This window comes from Salmo salar, chromosome 22 (genome assembly GCF_965601325.2).
Source record: "Salmo salar chromosome 22, fSalSal1, whole genome shotgun sequence".
Lineage (NCBI taxonomy): Eukaryota > Metazoa > Chordata > Actinopteri > Salmoniformes > Salmonidae > Salmo > Salmo salar.
The window spans coordinates 47,468,793-47,492,500 of NC_138312.1; the positions used below are offsets into that span (position 1 = coordinate 47,468,793).

Consider the following 23,708-nt stretch of genomic DNA (forward strand, 5'->3'; position numbering starts at 1 on the left):
TGTTCATTAGTTTACTCCAATTTAAACAGGGGTGGTAGGGTTAGGAGAAAATAATGAAAGAAAATATATATTTTTTAAATTAACACGACCAGTCATGTTTGGACACACCTACTCATTCAAGGGTTTCTCTTTATTTTCACTATTTTCTACATTGTAGAATGACAGTGAAGACATCAAAGCTATTAAACAACACATATATGGAATCATGTAGTAACCAAAAAAGTGTTCAACAAAAGCTGGTTGAGATTATTCAAAGCAGCCACCCTTTGCCTGGGTGACAGCTTTGCAGTCTCTTGGCATTCTCTCAACCAGCTTCACCTGGAATGCTTTTCCAAAGGTCTTGAAGGAGTTCCCACATATGCTGAGCACTTGTTGGCTGCTTTTCCTTCACCCTGCGGTCCAACTCCTCCCAAACCATCAATTGGGTTGAAGTCAGGTGATTGTGTAGGCCAGGTCATCTGATGCAGCACACCATCACTCTCATTCTTGGTCAAATAGCCCTTAGTGTGTTGGTTGATTGTCCTGTGGAAAAACAAATTATAGTCCCACTAAGCGCAAACCAGATGGGATGGTGTATTGCTGCAGAATGCTGTGGTAGCCAAGCTGATTTAGTATGCCTTGAATTCTAAATAAATCACTGAAGGTGTCAACAGTAAAGCACCCCCACACCATCACAACTCCTCCTCCGTGCTTCACGGTGGGAACCACAGATCTAAAGATCATCCGTTCACCTACTCTGCATCTCACAAAGACACGGCGGTTGGAACCAAAAATCTCAAATTTGGACTAATCAGATAAAAAGACAGATTTCCACCAGTCTTGTGTCCTTGGCTCGTGTTTTTAGGCCCAAGCAAGTCTCATCTTCTGATTGGTGTCCTTTAGTAGTGGTTTCTTTGCAGCAATTTGACCATGAAGGCCTGATTCACACAGTCTCCTCTGAACAGTTGATGTTGAGATGTGTCTATTACTTGAATTCTGTGAAGCATTTATTTTGGCTGCAATTTGTGAGGCTGGTAAGTCTAATGAACGTATCCTTTGCAGCAGAGGTCTTCCTTTCCTGTGGCGGTCCTTATGAGAGCCAGTTTCATCATAGTGCTTGATGGTTTTTGCGACTGCAGAATTGACTGACCGTCATGTCTTAAAGTAATGATGGACTGTCGTTTCTCTTTGCTTTTTTGAGCTGTTCTTGCCATAATATGGACTTGGTCTTTTACCAAATAGGGCTATCTTCTGTATACCACCCCTACCTTGTCACTACACAACTGATTTGCTCAAACACATAAAGGAAAGAAATTCCATAAATTAACATTTAACAAAGCACACCTGTTAAATTCATTCCAGGTCATAAAGCTGGTTGAGAGAATGCCAAGAGTGTGCAAAGCTGTCATCCAGGCAAAGGGTGGCTACTTTGAAGAATCTCAAATATAAATATATTTTGATTTGTTTAACCCTATTTTTGGTTCCTATATGATTCCATATGGGTCTCCCAAGTGGCGCAGCGATCTAAGGCACTGCATCTCAGTGCTAGAGGAGTCACTACAGACCCTGGTTTGATTCCAGACTGTATCACAACTGCCCGTGATTGGGAGTCCCATAGGGCGGCGCACAATTGGACCAGCGTCGTCCGGGTTAGGGTGTGGCCGGGGTAGGCCGTCATTACTATTTCAGGGAGCATCAACAGTGTTATCTGCCTACCTGGTCGCTACTGGTTTACATTCAGATAAAATTGAGAAATTAACTCCGTTTTTCTAGATCATTCTATCGAGCCCATTTTGCATCAGAATCCACTTCCTGCTCTCTACACAGCTTGTGTTTGTTCATAAATATTCCCGCAGCAAACTGTCACGCCACATTGTGTCATTTGAATAAGTCAGCGAGTATTTATACAGTCTTTGCATCGACTGCAGGCGTAATTACACCTATCCATTCCTTTCAGATCTCTAAATAGAATTAAAACACAAATTAAACTGTATTGTCCAACAAAAGATCTAAAGCAATCTGTTAAGACCAGTTAAGACCATATAAGACCAGTACCATCCAGTTTAAGACCCTCACCTAGCGATGCTCCAGTCAGGTTCGATCTTGAAGATAGTGGGGTCATCGGTGTAGTTGAATTTGACCTCTGGGTTTCTGAGCTCAGCTGAGTTGATGTCCACCATGACGGGGGTACCTCCAGGACTCTGACCCGCCGGGGTCACACACACCATCTCCCTGGCACTCCGCCTGGAAGGGAAGAGGGAGTGTGTAACATGAAGGAAAAGCATGTCACGTCACACATTCACACACTCTAACTGAGATGAGGGCCACACGAGGCACACTCACACACACAGAGACAAAAAAAATAACACCACACGTAACCTCTGCTCTGTAAAGATCTTCAACAATGCTAAACATGACACACACACCCAACCACACAAGAACTCTAAAGGAGTTTTCACACATTGTTCTGCGTTATAGTTTGAATCAGAGTTCGGTTATTGGTATTTTTTTTTACAATTCTGGTTGGTTTTACATTACCAAATAACAAACAAACTAAAATGCCTAAACAAAACCACATTTTCATGAAAGTCATTAGTTTATTGGAGAAAAATGCTCAAGTTAAATCCATCTATGACTATAAAAAGCATTACTTGTGTGTCCCAAACTTCATATTACTTTCGCTTTTGTCTTCCAACAACATCTGTGAGGAAAAAGCGCAATAGAAACTAACTGTGACGTGAATAGTGAATTTATTCAGTAGACTATATCCCTGGTACAGACCCAGTCTCCTCTAATCTGCACTGGATGCGTACATAAATGCGCTGCTACTCAAAGAATGTTTCAGAGATATGAAGTTATGGCACTGCGTGCATTTCATAAAATGCTTTCAGTCAAACAACCACTAATACTGCGCGCCTCTGGTTATTTTCCTGCAGCGAACCGCACCATGGTATGAAATCGGACCGAGACCACCCTTTTTGAGTGAACCACGGTGCGTTGTTTAGTGCGCTCCCGAGGGCTGATAATGTTCACCAGTCCAAATGAACCGAACTAAGTGGGAAAACGCGCCCGAGTTCGGAAAAAACCCTCCAAACCAATTTGGTGTGAAAGCCCCATAAGACCGCCAAGAGCAGCAGCGTCTCATTCTCCCTGACTGATCTGGAGTGGCAGCCGTCTCTTTCTCCCTGACTGATCTGGAGTGGCAGCCGTCTCTTTCTCCCTGACTGATCTGGAGTGGCAGCCGTCTCATTCTCCCTGACTGATCTGGAGTGGCAGCCGTCTCTTTCTCCCTGACTGATCTGGAGTGGCAGCCGTCTCTTTCTCCCTGACTGATCTGGAGTGGCAGCCGTCTCTTTCTCCCTGACTGATCTGGAGTGGCAGCCGTCTCTTTCTCCCTGACTGATCTGGAGTGGCAGCCGTCTCTTTCTCCCTGACTGATCTGGAGTGGCAGCCGTCTCTTTCTCCCTGACTGATCTGGAGTGGCAGCCGTCTCTTTCTCCCTGACTGATCTGGAGTGGCAGCCGTCTCTTTCTCCCTGACTGATCTGGAGTGGCAGCCGTCTCCTTCTCCCTGACTGATCTGGAGTGGCAGCCGTCTCTTTCTCCCTGACTGATCTGGAGTGGCAGCCGTCTCTTTCTCCCTGACTGATCTGGAGTGGCAGCCGTCTCTTTCTCCCTGACTGATCTGGAGTGGCAGCCGTCTCTTTCTCCCTGACTGATCTGGAGTGGCAGCCGTCTCTTTCTCCCTGACTGATCTGGAGTGGCAGCCGTCTCTTTCTCCCTGACTGATCTGGAGTGGCAGCCGTCTCCTTCTCCTTGACTGATATGAAGTGGCAGCCGTCTCAGAGACTGCCGGTCATCATAATGTGATACAACCCCCTCCGACATGCAGCCAGCTGTGCTGTGTTATGAATGTTTCTTGTGGTTTGGCTTTGTTAGCCAAACGTTTCACTCTGCGGAGTGGGTTACTTCCAACGACGAGACAAAATGTTGTGTTGGCAAAGCAGACATCCAAAAGATGTAGTGCGTGTTTGTACATCAGTATAATGTGAGGGATCCTGTGACTGTATTTTTTTTGTGTGTGTGTGTGTGTGTGTGTGTGTGTGTGTGTGTGTGTGTGTAAATGTTTTCCTACATTATCAGGACTTGAATGTCCTGACAAGAAACCAGAAAATGTTGAAAAGTCTGGACTGTTTTCATGACCTGAATTTGTTAAAATTTTATTTTAGGCATAAGGGTTAGGTTTAGGGTTTGGTTTCACCAAGTCTAAGACCTGTTGAACCCGCATTGAATAACAGATTCACTACATGGAAAATCTGAAAGTTCCACCCAAAAAATCTAAAGAAGTTTGTTCTGAAGTGTCTGTCCTATATCTGAGAGATAAGAAACATTAGGATATTTTAGTTTATTTTTTACATGCATTTAACCCCTTGTTATTGGCTCAGTCTAAGCCCTGTATAAGCAGGGGGAGGGGGTTCTACTAAGCCATCTGGAATTGTTTTAACATCATATCAGTATGAAAAAAATGTAAAAATAATAATGTATGAAATGAAATATAAGTCGCTCTGGATAAGAGCGTCTGCTAAATGACAAAAATGTAAATGTAAAATATCAAGGATCATTTTACTATTTGATTTTTAATTTTAAGACCCCTTGAAGCGTAAAAAATATAGATGAAAAAGTATACCTTTTTATTTTGTTTGGCTTTACTGCTATTAGCCCATACAAATGCATTGGATAACAGAGTCACTACATGGAACAGATAGTCCCCTCCGTGTCTGTCTTATATCTGAGAAATATTTTTCATGTATTTAACCCCTTATTTTTGGCACTAAACAGTCTCCCTATGTAGTGCATTCAGAAAGTTTTCAGACCCCTTATTAACATGTTCCACATTTTGTTACATTACAGCCTTATTCTAAAATGGATTAAATTGTTTTTTTTCTTCATCAATCTACACACAATCCCCCACAATGACGAAGTGAAATACCTGTTTTTTTTTTAAATACCATATTTACATAAGTATTCAGACCCTTTGCTATGAGACTCAAAACTGAGCTCAGGTGCATCCTGTTTACATTGATGATCCTTAATTGGAGTCCACCTGTGGTAAATTCAATTGATTGGACATGTTTTGAAAAGGCACACACCTGTCTATATAAGGACCCACTGTTGACAGTGCATGTCAGAGCAAAAATCAGGCCATGAGGTTGAAGGAATTGTCCGTAGAGCTCCGAGACAGGATTGTGTCAAGGCAAAGATCTGGGGAAGGCTACCAAAAAATGTCTGCAGCATTGAATGTCCCCAAGAGCACAGTGGCCTCCATAATTCTTAAATGGAAGAAGTTTGGAACAAACAAGACTCTTTCTAGAGCAGACCGCCCAGCCAAACTGAGCAATTGGGAGAAAAGGGCCTTAGTCATGGAGGTGACCAAGAACCCGGTGGTCACACTGACAGAGCTCCAGAGTTCCTCTGTGGAGATGGAAGAACCTTCCAGAACGACAACCATTTCTGCAACCTTCCACCAATCACTCCTCAGTAAAAGGTACATGACAGCTCGCTTGGAGTTTGCCAAAAGGTACCTAAAGGACTCAGACCATGATTGACCAAGATAGAACTCTTTGGCCTGAATGCCAAGCGTTACGTCTGGAGGAAACCTGGCACCATCCCTGCTGTGAAGCATAGGTTGCAGCATCATGCTATGGGGATGTTTTTCAGGGACTGGGAGACTTGTCAGGATCGAGGGAAAGATAAATGGAACAATGTCCAGAGAGATCATTGATGAAAACCTGCTCCAGAGGGCTCAGGACCTCAAACTGGGGCAAAGGTTCACATTCTAACAGGAAAATGACCCTAAGCACACAGCCAAGACAACGTAGGAGTAGCTTCGGTACAAGTCTCTGAATGTCCTTGAGTGGCCCAGCGAGAGCCCAGAATTGAACTCGATCGAACATCTCTGGAGAGACCTGAAAATAGCTGTGCAGTGAGAGCTTGAGAGGATCTGCAGTGAAGAATGGGAGAAACTCCCCAAATACAGGTGTGCCAAGTGTGTAGCGTCATAGCCAATATGATTTGAGGCTGTAATCGCTGCCAAAGGTGCTTCAACAAAGTACTGAGTCCTTTAGCAAAAACTGTTTTTAATAAATTTTTTGCTATGTCATTATAGGTTACAGTGTGTAGATTGATGAGAAAAAAAGTTTTTCAATCCATTGTGGAATAAGGCTGTACTTTCCGAAGGCACTGTACTTCCTTTCATTTTTCCAACTGGTACCGGGGGACCTTCAGATGAGTCATTTTGGCCTGTGGGTGTCCTAGAGCAAAACAACCAACATGTACGTATTTGTGAGTCTCACCTTCCCACGGAGGAGTCACAGCGTGTAGCCTAAACTATTTTGGATGCTACAGACAGAAGTTGACAGATCGGCTGTACCAACTTCAGATGGATCCCACGATGTTGTGGGGGTCGTAGAGCAAAACAGAGAACACCATCATGTTCTTGAGAGGCCAAACCGTTCAGACGCTACAGACACATTTCGGGATGTCTCATGGTCTGACAAACACTGCTCGAGCTCTATCATCTTTCCCCGCAGACGCGGAAGTGCGACATAGGCGGATGCGGTAGATTGAGACACATCCAATGCAAATAACAGATCTCTAGCTTAAACTGACAGATTTTTATTGGGAGTTTTTTATTATGCTAATTAAATTTCTGCGGGGGCGCAGATGTCGACCTTAGGGTTAAGGTTAGGAGTTCAGGTTTTGGGGTTAATGTTTTGGGAAAATAGCATTTTGAATGGGAATACAAATTCATGTCAAAAAAGCTATGTGTGTGGGTGTGGCGGTGTATGTGTGTTCAGGCTGTATGTGTGTGTGCATTTTAATTTTTATTGATCAAGGATCCCCAACAGTTCCTGCCAAGGCAGCAGCTACTCTTCCTGGAGTCCAGCAACATTAAGGCAGTTATATACAATTTAAAAAGTGACATTTCATAACACTTTTCACAACACATTGTGTTCCCTTAGGCGAGTACTCTACCACCACATACCTACAATACAAAATCCATGTGTACGTGTGTGTAGAGTGCGTGTTTTAGCATGTGAATGTGCGTGCTAGCGCTTGTCTGCGTATGCATGTGTCTGCCTGTGTGTGTGTGTGTCTCTTCAAAGTCCCCACTGTTCCATAAGGTGTATTTGTATCAGTTTTATAAATCTGATTCTACTGCTTGCATCAGTTACCTGATGTGGAATAGAGTTCCATGTAGCCATGGCTCTATGTAGTACTGTGTGCCACCCATAGTCTGTTCTTGACTTGGGGATTGTGAAGATACCTTTGGTGGCATGTCTTGTGGGGTATGCAACTGAACAATAGTCTTGGTGCGACAAAACTAGGGCTTGTAGGACCTTCCTTGTTGATAGTGTTGTTAAAAAGGCATAGCAGCGCTTATTATGGACAGACTTCTCCGCATCTTAGCTACAGTTGTATAAACATGTTTTGACCATGACAGTATACAATCCAGGGTTACTCCAAGCAGCTTAGTCACCTCAACTTACTCAATTTCCACATTATTAATTACAATATGTAGTTGAGGTTTAGGGTTTAGTGAATGATTTGTCCCAAATACAGTGCTTTTATTTATTTTATTTAGGACTAGCTTATTCCTTGCCACCCATTATGAAACTAATTGCAGCTCTTTGTTAAGTGTTGCAGTGATTTCACTCGCTGTAATAGCTGACGTGTATAGTGTTGAGTCATTCGCATACATACTTTACTCAAAGCCAGTGGCATGTCATTAGTAAAAAGTAAAAAGGGGCCTAGACAGCTGCCCTGGGGAATTCCTGATTCTACCTGGATTATGTTGGAGAGGCTTCCATTATTAAAGAACATCCTCTGTGTTCTGTTAGACAGGTACCTCTTTGCCCACAATAAAGCACGGGGTGTAAACCCATAACACACGTTTTTCCATCTGCAGACTATGATCGATAATATCAAAAGCCACACTGAAGTCTAACAAAATGGTTCCCACAATCTTTTTATCAACAATTTCTCTCAGCCAATCATCAGTCATGATTGTGCCCTGCTTGTTGAATGTCCTTCCCCATAAGCGTGCTGAAAGTCAGTTGTCAGCATTACCTAGCAAAGACTTATGGATGAGTGGCTCTGGCGACGAATATGTAGCGAGGGCCAGCCGACGAGAGCATACAGGTCACAGTGGTGGGTGGTATATGGGGCTTTGGAGACAAAAAGGATGGCACCGTGATAAACAGCATCCAATTTGCTGAGTAGAGTGTTGGAGGCTATTATAATTTCAGAATTGAATCAGTTATATATGGATGTGTAGTGTCAGCATTTGTTGCTAGCATGTCATGCCTAAGTTTGCTAGTCTTACCAATGAAAAAAATCATTATCAGTGGGTTTTGTGATGAATGAGCAATCTGATTTAATGAATGATGGAGCTGAGTTTGCCTTTTTGCCCAAAATGTCATTTAAGGTGCTTCAAAGCTTTTTACAATCATTCTTTATATAATTTATCTTTCTTAGCATAGTTTCTTCTTTTTATTCAGTTCGTCACATGATTTCTCAATTTGCAGTATGTTTGCCAATCGGTTGTGCAGCCAGAATTATTTGCCATTCCCTTTGCCTCATCCCTCTCGGTTTTAATTTCTCATCAATCCACGGGGATTTAACAGTTTTTACAGTCATTTTCTTAATGGGTGCATGCTTATTAGTAACTGGAATAAGCGATTTCCTAAATATGTCAAGTGCAGAGTCTGGTTGCTCCTCATTACACACCACAGAGCAACAAATATTCTTTACATCAACAACATAGGAATCACTACAAAACGTATTGTCTTATACTCTACATTAGGCCCAGCCTTTTTTGGTATTCCTAAATATGGCTACTATATTGTGATCACTACATCCGATGGATTTGGATACTGCTTTAAATAAAATTTCTGCAGCCTTAGTAAATATGTGATCAATACATGTTGATGATTTAATTGCTGTGCTGTTTGTCACTACCCTGGTAGGTTGACTGATAACCTGAACAAGGTTGCAGGCACTGGTTACAGTTTGAAGCTGTGGGCAGCTTAATGAAAGCCAGTCAATAATTAAATCACCCAGAATATATATATCTCTGTTGATATCACATACATTATCAAGCATTTCACACATGTTATCCAGATACTGAGTGTTAGCACTTGGTGGTCTATAGCAGCTTCAGGTGAGGCAGATGAACCTGTAGCCATATTTCTTCAACAGCGTGTGTGATGAGTGCACAGACTTTCCCATCTCACAACAATTATTTTGGACATAAATCTCATCTATTGTGGACCAGAAACAGAGAGAAGGAGAGAGAGGAAAGAGGACAAAAACACATTAGTGAGACACCAGCAGCTGAGAGGAAACTAAGTGGAAGGGAAAATAAGCTAGGATCCATTTCTGCGAGCACATCCCGCTGTCTCGTAACAAGCAATTTAAACGCCCCGTCTTCCAGGGCATGGTTGAAAGGTGTACGGGGAAGAAGGGAAGGAAAATAAGAAAAAGAAAAGCGCCTTTTCCACATTCCGCTCGCGCTGTCTTGTTGCCCGGGCAACAACTTTCATAACACTTGCTGGCAAAACCCGCGGTGCGCCGTACATATTTTGACAATGTTGTTGTCATCCGGCACAAAATAATGGGAGAAGAGAGGGACAGAAATAGAGAGACAGAGAGAAAGTGGAAAAAAGGGGTTGCAGAGGGAGTGGCTGAATGATTATGGTAAATGCACTTTGATTAAAGTGGCCGTGTTGAAAGAAAATACATTAGGGTGTGAGGGACACGTGGAAAAGTCAGGTGACTTTTCAAATCCATTATTTTAGGGACATAGAACATCACTATGCTAGAGCGGGTCTGAAAGGACAATGCTATGTATGTTCTGTTCCAATATCAAAAGTCTAGTGCAGGGGTCACCAACCTTTTCTAGCATGAGAGCTACTTGAAAAAAATGAAACTTGTCTCGAGCTACTATTTTTTTCATAGCTTTCAAATCGGCACATTCTTCTCTTCTCCTTTACCCAGCAACTCTTCCCCTGGTACTTGGTGTACAAGATATGTGTTTTCTGTTAACATACCTAGTTAATAAACTACTAAGGGGGCCCCATAAAATTATATTTCCCAGAATTCTGTTTTCTGTTTTATTTTCCCTGGTTTGGGATTTTTTACTCGCAATATTACAATTATTCATAGAGAAACAAAATGAAAATGGATGTTTTGAGTCCATGCCAATGCTTAAAACACATATCAAGAATATTTTTGAGGTCTGAATTTTTTTTGTAAAATGTCAATATTTGAATGTAATTCCCCTTTAATTGAGCATCTAGAAAGTGATGTATCGTGATGTTTCTGCTGTTAGGCCTACTGCTGCAACACATGTCATGACAAAGTCTGCAAAACAATCGCCACCCAATTGATACAAATAATCATTATATAGTTGTCAGGTAAGCCTACTTTGCAGTTAACATTTAACCTCACTAGGGTAGGGGGCACTATTTTCACCTCCGGATGAAAAGCGTGCCCAAAGTAAACTGCCTGCTACTCAGGCCCAGAGCTAGGATATGCATATAATTGGTCGATTTGGATAGAAAACACAAAAGTTTCCAAAACTGTTAAAATAATGTCTGTGAGTATAACAGAACTGATATGGCAGGCGAAAACCTGAGGAAAATCCATCCAGGAAGTGCCATTATTTTGAAATGGCTGTTTTTCCAATGAAAGCCTATCCACCATTTAAAGGGATAGGGAACGGAATCTGGGTCCGATGGCTTCCACTAGTTGTGAACAGTCTTTAGACATTGCTTCAGGCTTTTATTCTGAAAAATGAGGGAGAATGACCACTTTGAGTGAGTGGATAGTGGGATGTCCCCAGAGCTGTTTGCTGCGCCGACCGAGAACGCGCCTTTCTTGTTTTTCTTTTATATTGACGATGCTATTGTCCGGTTGAAATATTATCGATTATTTAGGCTAAAAACAACCTGAGGATTGATTATACACATCGTTTGACATGTTTCTACGAACTTTACCGGTACTATTTGGAATTTTCGTCTGCCTGTTGTGACCGCCTTTGAGCCATTGGATTACTGAAGAAAACGCGTCAACAAAATTGAGGTTTTTGGATATAAAGAGGGACTTTGTCGAACAAAACAAACATTTATTGTGTAACTGGGAGTCTTGTGAGTGCAACCATACGAAGATCATCAAAGGTAAGTGATTAATTCTATTGCTATTTCTGACTTTCGTGACTAATCTACTTGGCTGGTAACTGTATGTAATGTTTTGGGCGCTGTCCTCAGATAATCGCATGGTTTGCTTTCGCCGTAAAGCCTTTTTGAAATCTGACACGGCGGCTGGATTAACAACAAGTTAAGCTTTATTTTGATGTATTACACTTGTGATTTCATGAAAGTTAAATATTTCAATGTAGTATTTTTGAATTTCACGCTCTGCAATTTCACCGGATGTTGGCCAGGTGGGACGCTACCGTCCCAGGTACCCATAAGAAGTTTTAATTTAGAAGGTTTTCCGTCTACCCACAAGACGGTTATCATTAGCATTGCTAACTGGCTATATACAGAGTGATAGATAAACGATGGGAGCAATATTCCTGCAAATTAATTGGCAGATATTGTGTTATGTTTGGCTTTTTACCAGGGGTGGGATAATGTCAATGTGGCTTTGATTGAACTAGACAAAGTGGCAGCAAGCCTCCCAGTGGGCATCCACCTTGATTTCACCTATCCTGTTTTTTCAGATTAGTACAGATGAAGGAGATTAGGGGAGGAAGCTACCTTTGACTATTGAGAGGAGCCCTCGTGACTGTAGCAGAACAGTTCAAGATGACTAACCCTAACCCTATCATACACTATCATATTATATTATTATCATCCATTTGTATCGCTAGTATTTGGAATTCTATACTATACCAAATACAGCAGCTGTCTTTTCAGGACTAGTCAAGGTTTTAGTTCAACATGTTTCCCCATATCAACAGATGTCATTGCAGCATCCCTTGTATAAACCGTGTCACATATGGCTGTCTATATACCACCCACCAATCATGTTGATAGTGCTTACATTAAATCTAAAGCTAATTGTTCCAAGAAACTACAGTCTGCGTAGCATGATAAATGTATGGGTATTTCCAGGGTCTTTAAAGGGGGGCTGAACTGGCTGATTTTGCCTCAGTTTTCCTCTTCCTCATTAAGAAATGCGACAGAAGATGACATGAGTGTCTTGTGTGGTGGTTTGATGTGGGCTGTGAATGTTTGATTGTCTTCTCCCATGTTCTTCTCTCATTCAGTTTTCATTATTTTTGTTTTCTGTTTCCCAACCCTCTTCTTAGATGTGTTAACAAGGCATTCTCCTCTCTATGTGAGGTTCTGACCATCTGCTAATATGTTCATTTGAGGCTTTATATGAGTGCACGGAACCCTGCGAGTTCACTGTGTGTGTGTTTCACCATGACGGACTATGAAGACAGAGCGCTCGCTGCAGGAGAACAGACTCTCTGTGTGTCGTGTTTTCTCGCCTTTCCAGCTTCTCTGAATATCTGATCGAACGTTGGAGAATTTACCAAGCTCGTAACATGTAGCGCAACGGGAAAACATGATTACTATAGAGAGTATTTGAAACCCTAATTCTAGATCATTGCTCTTCAATGGAGGATAAACCACAGAATGTTGGTCATGCCTGTAGCAGAGATAGTCATTCCCGTCACAAATAACAGTAGTCATTCTCAAAATAAATGCAAGTTAGTCCAACCACTTACAGCAGTTAACTTATAGAGATATCGATACAGCACTAAACACAATGTTATCAATAATAAACAATATCCCAAAGACAAGACGAGTGGGCGATGTAAGAGTTTACCTCTCGAAGCGGCAGGGATGGAGGCCGATCTTGACAGCCACAGCGCTGCCCGCGTTGAGGTGGCTCCCCTCAATGGTGATGCGAGTTCCCCCCGAGAGGGGGCCCTTGGAGGGCTGTACCCGCGTGAAATAGGGAGACTGGGGAAGAGGAACACACCAAGAGAAGACATCAGATATAGGAATTCATTTGTTCTGGGATCAACTGTTGTTCTGGGATAAACTGTTGTTTTTCAATTGATGAAAGAACACAACCTTACAGAAGGGCATTTCAACACAGGTATGATAAGAGCTTACCACAAAAGTGAAGGCCTTGGGTGAGACGACTTTGTAGTCGATGTGTGCGCAGTCCCTCACACATACTTCCACGTGAGCCTCCTGCACACGGTAACCTGTCGCATCAGCCAGCTTACATACGATCCTGAGAGAGAGAGAGAGAGAGAGAGAGAGAGTGAGTGGCACTACACATATGATCATAGCCATTGACATATCCATAGCATTAGTCCAAGGGTAACCAAGCCATAGAACATAGCAATAGCCCTGCACATATCCATAGCCATGCTACTGTGTGTGATGGTGAGGACATCCACTTGTACCTAGAGAGGTACGATAGGAGAGAGGTTCAATGTGTCTCTATGAGTGTATTAAAGGAGATTATAACCCCATAAGCCTTGTGTTTGGCCTTGGGCGGCGGCTTGCCACATGAAAATTCATTTTAGAAATTATTCAGGCAGAGGACGAGAGTCTGAGGTGGTTGGGCACCGCGGGCGAGAACACACACAGACATGTGCTAGCATGTGTGTAATCAGCGCGGACACACCACACACACAGAGGATTGAGCACACACATACACGGATGCATGCATACATACACACACAAACACACACAGAGCCCTCATGTTTTACCCTCCTCAGACACTCTGGACTGTTAATTAGCCACATAAAATGAGAGAGGGAGAGAGAGAAGGAGAAAAGAGAGCTGGATTTAAGTGAGAGAGGGGGTGATTAATTGAACAAGCTCCTATCCTCCTCATCTCTCTGCTGTCCCCCCCTCACTCCCTTTATCTGCCTGCGATGAGTTATTAACTCCGTTGCTTTTGTCCTCGCTGTAGGTGGCCACGGCAACCGCTCTCCATCGCCGTGGCGATGACGTCCGCGTTCCGATGCAATTATTTGTTTGGTCTCACGCAGGCAGGGACAACGATTAGAGTGAGGAGAGTTTTTAGGAGATGATTGTGTAAATGGAGCCATTTTCACTGGCATCATCACAGTGACGATAAGAGGAATATCAGGTAGACAAATTGGAACCAAATAACAGAGGGAGAGACAGAATGATATACCGTATGTGAGTGTGAGAAAATAATATCACGATGTACAGGTTTTTATGTGTGTATACTCTATTTGCATGTGCTGTATGCACACAACTTACTGTCGGAGGACGTGTGTGATTGCACGTGTGTGCACGTGTGTTTGCGCATCTACTCCTTTGTGAGAGCGTGTGGGCTGAGCTTGACCAGACCTGAATCCGTGACGACCTTCTCCAATCTCCACACTGCACATGCCAGTTAACCCTAACCTTTGTGCTCATTGCCGTAACCTGCCTCCTCCGTTATGGCTCTGACAGGGTTACAGAGATGACACGAGCAGTCACTACCGAGTCGCTCCATATGGGGAAAATGCCTTTAAATCACCCTGACTGGTTTAGAGTGTGGACCACTGCCGCCAAGTGTTTGCCATCATGGCAACGTGCCCTACTTGTAACCGGAAAGACAGGGGTCAAGCGTTAGCCCCTCACGTTTGGAGGCGACAGCAGGGTTGAAACAAACACAAGTATCCTTGAAACAACTATCTTCATATACAGTAGGATCCAAATATGTTTAAGTACAGATATAAAGTAAATCAGAAATATCCACTTTTATGATTGTAGGATATTTGTCAGTACCGATGACAGTGACACAAAGTGTTGTTTGTTTGTTGGCGGACCTTGTGGTGCTTGGGGAAATGCAGCTTTCCTTTAGTCATTTACGCTTCTAAACACTAAGGTCCTTCATATAAGCATCATACACTCTCACCATGAGTCAGTGATAGTTTATGACGTCAGCGTGATTTGAATATGGTTGAAAAGGTGTTTGTGCATGATCTGTATCTCTTAGTGAGCCAGACAAGTCTCCTAGCATGCCAGGAAGTAAGAGAATGTGACAATGGGTTAAAAGAGAAGAGCTAAGAGGAACAGGAGAGGGAGAGACTAGGGCATTTGTGGACTGAGACAAAGAGATGAAAGAGAAGAAAGTGAGATGGGTAGATAGAAAATAGGGCTAACAGTTGGAGGAAGGGGAGACATGCATACCGAGAGAGAGATAAAGAGATGGAATAAGGCATCAAAACAGAGGACAGAGGCAGGAGTACAAAGAGACTAATAGTCACTGACTGTTCAGCGCTGATGTACTCTGCCTCCACGGGGGTGCAGGCCACCTTGCCGATGCGGACCCCCGTCTGGATGTCCTTGAACTGCAGACCCAGGTTCTCCCCCGTGATGGTCAGCATGGTTCCACCCTGTCTGGGACCCGTCTCTGGAGACAACTGGAGAGGAGTGAGGACAGACCTGAGTTTCTAGTTTTAATTTCACCTGCACAAGTACAGTGAAATGAATTTATTGCAAACTCCAAATCCAACAACGCAGTAACCAATATCAATATAACACTAAAAATAACATAAGGCAGAACAAAAGCACACAATAAATAAAAATAAGAATAACAAGCTAAATACAGGGTCAGTTCCAATACCATATTTACAATGTGCAGAGATACTGGAGTGATGGAGGTAGACATGTGTTGGGGTAAGGTGACTAGGCATCATGATGCCTGATAAATAGAGTGGCTACAGCGTATATGATGATTGTATGTGAATGCGGGTGTGTTGAGTCAGTATATGTTGTGAGTGTGTTGGCGTGTCAGTGTGCGCGAGTGTGTAGAGTCCTGTGAGTGTGCATAGAGACTATAAATAAAATACAAGGGTCAACTCAGATAGCCATTCTGTTAGACGCTGTTCAGGAGCCTGTTGGTATCAGACTTGATGTACCGGTACTGCTTACCGTGCGAAAGCAGAGAGAGCAGTCTATGCCAATTACTGTTATAAGCTAGTAGTATTATCATTATAAGTTATAGGACTCAAACCTAGGTCCCTACGCCATTCAGTCTGGTTTTGACAATATGCATGTATGCCAAAAAAAGCACTATTGCATTGACATTTAACAGAGAGAGATCTTGATATTGGCTTCAAAAGGTTAATTTCCAAAGTCGTGAACTCGCCCATCCAACATATTGTCACAGGTGCATGTTTATATTGGTCATGTTCACACACCGTTCGCAGCTCCCACAAATTAGCTTTACTTTTAGCAGTGATTTTCAACACAGCTTTGTTTATACACCCATCCACCCAAACAGCCCCTTTATCAAAACACCAGCTGACCAGTCTTTCAAGTCTCACTATTCATCTGCTAAATGCTATTAGGAGTTCAGGTTATGACCCATTTCCTTTAGTGAATGATCCTGAGGGTGCTTTAGAGGTGCTCACGGTAATGGCTGCCCACAGCTGCCCTGTACTAATCAGTGGACCATTTATCTGGACCTGTACAGACAACGGCCCTGTCTATATCATTCATCTAGCATGATTAAGACCTGCGTTAATTAGATTAGTGCTGAGGGTAACATCCATTTGTCTGACCCACCCGCCCTGGTTATTCACTGTTATTCGCTCACCCCCTCTACAGCTGCTGGTCGCTGAGGTGACATTTTGACCCCCGGCGGGACAAAGTCGGTGTGTGTGTGTGTGTGTGCACATGAGGTGAGCACTCTCACAAGGATTTGTGTCCTTCGCTCTCTCAATCCACATAGACATGCATTGAGACAGACAGACCTTTACACATGCATGTGTGCACGTGTACACACACACACACACACACACACACACACACACCTCCCCTTAATGGAGCACAGCAGGTCACACTAACATTATTAGAATAAAGCAGCCAAAGTCAACTGGCGGGCCGTTTCCGAACCCAGAGAAGGGTCAATCCGGACCGGACAACATCACATTTTGTTATATAAAAGTCAAATTCTTTTTAGACAGCTTAAAAAACAATCTACCTGTTACAGCGGTCTCTAACTCAGCAACCTATTTTTACCACGCTCTCTCAAAGCAACGCCCACCTCTACTAGTGCTCTGTCTAATCCAATTGCGTGGTTATATGCAAATACAAGAGGCCGCACCTCACCCAATCGTGTCAATCCAAATATCCTCTGTGGAACCTTGGGACAAGCAGGCAGAAAGATTTGACAGCGGTTCAACTGTTATCACAGACAGGTGCTAAATTACCAGTATCTTTGTTAATATGGCTTCTTAAAAAAAATAAACTTTGACTCTGAAAACTGTATATTCAAAGACAGTGGACAGTATAGACAAACAGTATTGATTCATTCTCCCCACAACTAGCACAAAACCAATGTGCCTGATATGCAGCGAGTCAGTAGCTCTTGTGAAAAGTGCCAATGTTAAGCGCCATGATGACACCAGGCATAGTACATTTGATCAGACGTATCTCCTGAACACGGAGGTGAGAACAAACAAGATAAACCAACTTCAAATCCTAATTTGAGAGTTCCACCAAAGTCAAATCCAATTTTATTTGTCACATGCGCCGAATACAACAGGTGTAGACCTTACAGTGAAATGCTTACTTACAAGCTCTTAATCAACAACGCAGTTTTAAGAAAACACCCCCCCCCCAAAAAAAGTAAGAGATAAGAATAACAAATAATTATAGAGCAGCAGTAAATAACAATAGCGGGGCTATACAGGGGGTACCGGTACAGAGTCAATGTCAATGTGCGGGGGCACCGGTGTGGTGTCGTGGTAATTGAGGTAATATGTACATGTAGTTAGAGTTACTAAAGTGATTATGCATAGATCATAGTCTGGGTAGCCATTTGATTAGCTGTTCAGGAGTCTTATGGCTTGGGGGTAGAAGCTATTTAGGAGCCTCTTGGACATAGACTTGGCGCTCCGGTACAGCTTGCCGTGCGGTAGCAGAGAGAACAGTCTATGACTGGGGTGGCTGGAGTCTGCCAATTTTTAGGGCCTTCCTCTGACACCGCCTGGAATAGAGGTCCTGGATGGCAGGAAGCTTGGCCCCCGGTGATGTACTGGGGGGTACGCACTACCCTCTGTAGTACCTTGCGGTCGTAGGCCGAGCAGTTGCCATACCAAGCAGTGATGCAACATGTCAGGATGTTCGATGGTGCAGCTGTAAAACCTTTTGAGGATCTGAGGACCCATGCCAAATCTTTTCAGTCTCCTGAGGGGGAATAGGTTTTGTCGTGCCCTCTTCACGACTGTCTTGGTGTGCTTGGACCATGTTAGTTTGTTGGTGATGTGGACGCCAAGGAACTTGAAGCTCAAAAAGTCCTTGTCAATTCCCTGACAACCCAACAGCGTGCAATGGAGTGTTCACTGAGGAAAGCTTGGGTTTTGGGAAAACACACACAAAAAAAAAACATTTTCAGACGCTGAGATGGTTAAAGAATGCATGTGTGAAATTGCTGACACCTTGCTTGAAAGTAAACAAAAAGATGAGCTCAGGGAAATGATCAACCAGATCCCACTGTCAGATTCCACAGCAATGAGGACAACTGGAAAATTAGCTGAAGATAATAGGTTGCCTAGTGGTTAGAGCGTTGGACTAGTAACCGAAAGGTTGCAAGATCGAATCCCCGAGCTGACAAGGTAAAATCCGTCGTTCTGCCCCTGAACAAGGCAGTTAACCCACTGTTCCTAGGCCGTCATTGAAAATAAGAATGTTCTTAACTGACTTGCCTAGTTAAATAATGGTAAAATAAAATAAATGTAACTTCATGAATCAACAGATAACACTGATAATGCACAGCTTCTGGTGTCTGTAACAAAACAAAGAAGGAATTATGTTTTTATGTAACGCCCTGGCCATAGAGAGGGTTTTTTTGTTCTTTATTTTGGTTAGGCCAGGGTGTTACATTGGATGGGCGTTCTATGTTCTGTTTCTATGTTTTTGTATTTCTTTGTTTTGGGCCGTGTGTGGCTCCCAATCAGGCACAGCTGAAGTTCGTTGTTGTTGATTGGGAGTCACACATAAGTGCATGTTTTTCCATTGGGGTTTTGTGGGTAATTGTTTCTGTCACTGTGTTTCACCTGACAGTACTGTTTGGCTGTCAGTTTCCTTGTTTTGTTTTTGTATAGTGTTCTTGCTTAATTAAATAGGATGAACACTAACGCCGCTGCGTTTTGGTCCACTCTCTCTCATGGCAGTCGTTACATTTTATTTGCATTTATTTCACCTTTATTTAACCAGGTAGGCTAGTTGTGAACAAGTTCTCATTTGCAACTGCGACCTGGCCAAGATAAAGCAAAGCACTTCGACACACACAACAACACAGAGTTACACATGGAATAAACAAACATACAATCAATAATACAGTAGGAAAATCTATATGTGAGGAGCTATTGGTCTTAACAAATCTAGAAGCAAAAAGGGGGAGAGATCTGAAGTCAGGGGTCTCCATCACCACAGATGGAGCTCCAGCCATGATAGGAAGAGGGAGGGGACTGGTTGCACGGTTGAAAGAGGACCACCCTAACATCATATCGCTGCACCATCCACCAATCTGTCCTGTGTGTCTGTCTGGGAAAAAAGTATTATGAGGTCATGACAATGATGATGAAACTGATGAACTTTTTGAGACCAACATCCCTACACCGCCTGCTTCCGAGGCATACTGACAAAGGCCAATGCCAGTTTTGATAACTTACTACTGCACACCATTGTCTGGTGGCTTTGGAACGCTTTTGGGCCATTCAGGAGGAAATCAAAGCTTTCTTATCAGAGCAAAAGAGTGACAAGGCAACTCAGTTTTCTGAGTTTTTGGAAGATGAGGAGAAAATGGAAACAGTTGCATTTTTCGCAGACATTGCATCATACCTTAATCAACTGAATGTTAAGCTGCAGGGACGGGACAACACAGTGTTTGATATGATAGCAGCAGTCCGGGCTTTCCAAAATAAATTTTAGCTTTTCAAGAATGATCTCCAGGGAGAACTTGTCCACTTCCCCAATCTTCTGGTGCAAACGCAGGGAGACAAAGATGTTCACAATCATGTTGATTTCATCCAGAAGCTGATGGATAACTTCAAGGCTTGCTTTGATGACTTCACTGTTGGAAGAGAACTGCTGCTGCTCATTCAGAACCCCATCTTGGTCACAAATGTGACAAAGTTGTCAGAAGAAGCAAAACAGATCTTCAGATGGGTAGATGTTGCATCACTGCAAAAGGAGTTGATTGCGCAGCAAGAAAATGCGACTTTGAAGGAGCATGCTGGTGATTGCAACCCTGTTACTTTCTGGGGAAAGATGGTGCCTGCAGCTGATGTCCCTGCTCTCAAGACACTGGCGCTATACATCCAGACCATGTTTGGCTCCACATACAGTATTCAGACCCCTTGCCTTTTTCCACATTTTGTTACATTACAGCGTTATTCTAAAATGTATTAAATAAAACATTTTACTCAGCAATCTCCACACAATACACCATAATGACAAAGCGAACATACGTTTTTTGAAATGTTTGCAAATATATTAAATAAAAACAGACCCTTTGCTACGAGACTCGAAATTGAGCTCACGTCGATCCTGTTTCCATTGATTAACCTTAAGATGTTTCACAACTTGGAGTCTACCTGTGGAAAATTCAATTAATTGGACATGATTTGGAAATTGCACACCCCTGTATTCATAAGGTCCCACAGTTGACAGTGCATGTCAGAGAAAAAAAAAACAAGCCATGAGGTCAAAGGAATTGACCGTAGAGCTCCGAGACAGGATTGTGTCGAGGCACAGGTCTGGGGAAGGGTACCAAAACATTTCTGCAGCAATGAAGATCCCCCAGAACACAGTGGCCTCTATCATTCTTAAATTGAAGTTGGGAACCTCAAAAGACTCTTCATAGAGCTGGGCGCCCAGCCATACTGAGCAATCGGGGGAGAAGGTCCTTGGTCAGGGAGGTGACCAAGAACCCGATGGTCACTCTGACAGAGCTCTAGAGTTCATCTGTGGAGATGGGAGAACCTTCCAGAAGGACAACAATCTCTGCAGCACTCCACCAATCAGGCCTTTATGGTAGAGTGGCCAGATGGAAGACACTCCTCAGTAAAAGGCACATGACAGCCCGCTTGAAGTTTGCCAAAAGGCATTTCAAGATTTTCTGGTCAGATGAAACTGATGAAATTATTTGGCCTGAATGCCAAGCGTCACATCTGGGGAAACCTGGCACCATCCCTACTGTGAAGCATGGTAGTGGCAGCATCATGCTGTGGAGATGTTTTTCAGCAGCAGGGACTGGGAGACTAGGATTAAGGGAAAGATGAACGGAGCAAAGTACACAGAGATCCTTGATGAAAACCTGTTCCAAAGCGCTCAGGACCTCAGACTGGGGCAAAGGTTTACCTTTCAACAGGACAACGACCCTAGGCACACAGCCAAGACAATCCAGGAGTGGCTTCGGGACAAGTCTCTGACTGTCCTTGAGTCGCCCAACCAGAGCCTGGAACCCGATCGAACATGTCTGGAGAGACCTGCAAATAGCTGTGCAGCTTCGCTCCCATCCAACCTAACAGAGCTTGAGAGAAACTCCCCAAATACAGGTGTGTCAAGCTTGTAGCGTCATACCCAAGAAGACTCGATGCTGTAATCGCTGCCAAAGGTGTTTCAACAAAGTACTGAGTAAAGGGTCTGAATAATTATGTAAAATGTAATATTTCCATTATTTAAAAAAATGTATTAGCAAAAATGTCTAAAAACCTGTTTTTACTTTGTCATTATAGGGTATTGTGTGTAGATTGATGAGGGAAAAACAAACAATTTAATCAATTTTAGAATAAGGCTGTAACGTAACAAAATGTGGAAAAGGTCAAGGGGTCTGAATACTTTCCAAAGGCACTAATACAAGCTCGCCAATGAACACCTGCACCAGTGTCTCAGAGTTGCTCTCACACCATTTGTGCCAAAGTTCAAAGCATCGGCAGGAGACAAAGTGCAAGGCCCAGAGTGATTTATTTAAGCAATAAGGTCAGAGGTGGTGTGGTATATGACCAATATACCACGGCTAAGGGCTGTTCTTACGCAAATCAAATCAAATTACGACCAGGAATACGCACGATGCAACCCGGAGTGCTAGGACACAGCCCTTAGCCGTGGTATACTGGCCATATATCACAAACCCCCGAGGAGCCTTATTGCTATTAAACTGGTTACCAACATAATTAGAGCAGTAAAACTAAATGTTTTGTCATATCCGTGGTATACGGTCTGATATACCATGGCTTTCAGCCAATCAGAATTCAGGGCTCTCTGTCCATCTCCCGTCCGCCGTCACTCTCCGTCTCCCGCCCTCTCGCTCCGTCTCCCGCCCTCCGTCTCCCGCCCTCCCGCCCTCCGTCTCCCGCCCTCCCCCCATCAATCTACTGTGTAGTGAAGTCCATCTACATGTACTCTGTAGAACAGAACGCATGTATGTATCTTTGTTAATGTTCAAGGGATGCATGCTAGAGGCTAGCAATAACACACTAACAGTTTCAAGGGACCTGTTTTCCTGTGGCACATTGTTTTAAAATAGTATTGTGGTATAAAAACACAGTGGTATAAAAACAAAGTGGTGGCACAGTGGTATAAAAACGTATTATCGAATAACCTGGGTATGTGTCACGTGTATTATCAAATAAAATGGGAATGCGTCACGTGTATTAACAAATAACGTGGCTATGAGTCACGTGTATTATCAAATAACCTGGATATGCGTCACGTGTATTATCAAATAACCTGGATATGCGTCACGTGTATTATCAAATAACCTGGATATGTGTCACGTGTATTATCAAATAACCTGGATATGCGTCACGTGTATTATCAAATAACCTGGATATGCGTCACGTGTATTCTCAAATAACCTGGATATGCGTCACGTGTATTATCAAATAACCTGGATATGTGTCACGTGTATTATCAAATAAGTGGATATGCGTCACGTGTATTATCAAATAAGTGGATATGCGTCACGTGTATTATCAAATAACCTGGATATGCGTCACGTGTATTATGAAATAAGTGGATATGCGTCACGTGTATTATCAAATAAGTGGATATGCGTCACGTGTATTATCAAATAAGTGGATATGCGTCACGTGTATTATCAAATAAGTGGATATGCGTCACGTGTATTATCAAATAAGTGGATATGCGTCACGTGTATTATCAAATAAGTGGATATGCGTCACGTGTATTATCAAATAAGTGGATATGCGTCACGTGTATTATCAAATAAGTGGATATGCGTCACGTGTATTAGCAAACGTACAAAGCAGAAAAAGACGAAGACAAAAAAAGACCATGCAAAACACTACGCTTATTCGTCACACATTACTTATCTATCCACAGAAAGAGGGCAGAGTAAGAGAGAAAGAAAGAGCGATAGCGAGGCAGAAAAAGAGGAGAAAACAGAGAAGAGAGAAAGAAAAAGAAAGAAAAGGAGAGAGTGCATTTTTGACTGTGCCATGCTCTTTATGTGGGGCCTACTGTTGTCACTTTATGCAGTGGGTCTGGTCTGGAGATAGCATCTGGTAAGAAAGAGTGAGAGGAGAGAGCTGAATCTAAGATGAACACAGCGGAGCTGGTCGAGGGTCTTATCACCAAAATGGAAGGGAACATCTACAATGGAGAGAGAATATATTCAGAGCTGGAGAGGGGGATA

The 23,708-nt window shown here is 43.0% G+C and overlaps 1 protein-coding gene across 3 annotated transcripts in view; it reads right to left on the reverse strand.

The window, feature by feature from the left end:
* LOC106583586 (plexin-A1) overlaps positions 1–23,708 on the reverse strand; it is a 373,995-nt gene that overhangs the window by 63,535 nt on the left and 286,752 nt on the right. For 2 of the 3 annotated variants that reach the window (XM_014167946.3, XM_082967657.1), the window contains exons 13-16: positions 15,308–15,459; positions 13,178–13,301; positions 12,885–13,021; positions 2,056–2,223 (exon numbers count right to left, since the gene is read on the reverse strand). In XM_014167946.3, the coding sequence (XP_014023421.2) occupies positions 2,056–2,223; positions 12,885–13,021; positions 13,178–13,301; positions 15,308–15,459 (581 nt within the window). Of the gene's footprint in view, positions 1–97; positions 523–2,055; positions 2,224–12,884; positions 13,022–13,177; positions 13,302–15,307; positions 15,460–23,708 lie in introns of those variants that run through there. The other variant, XM_045705581.2, reaches the window with a different exon arrangement.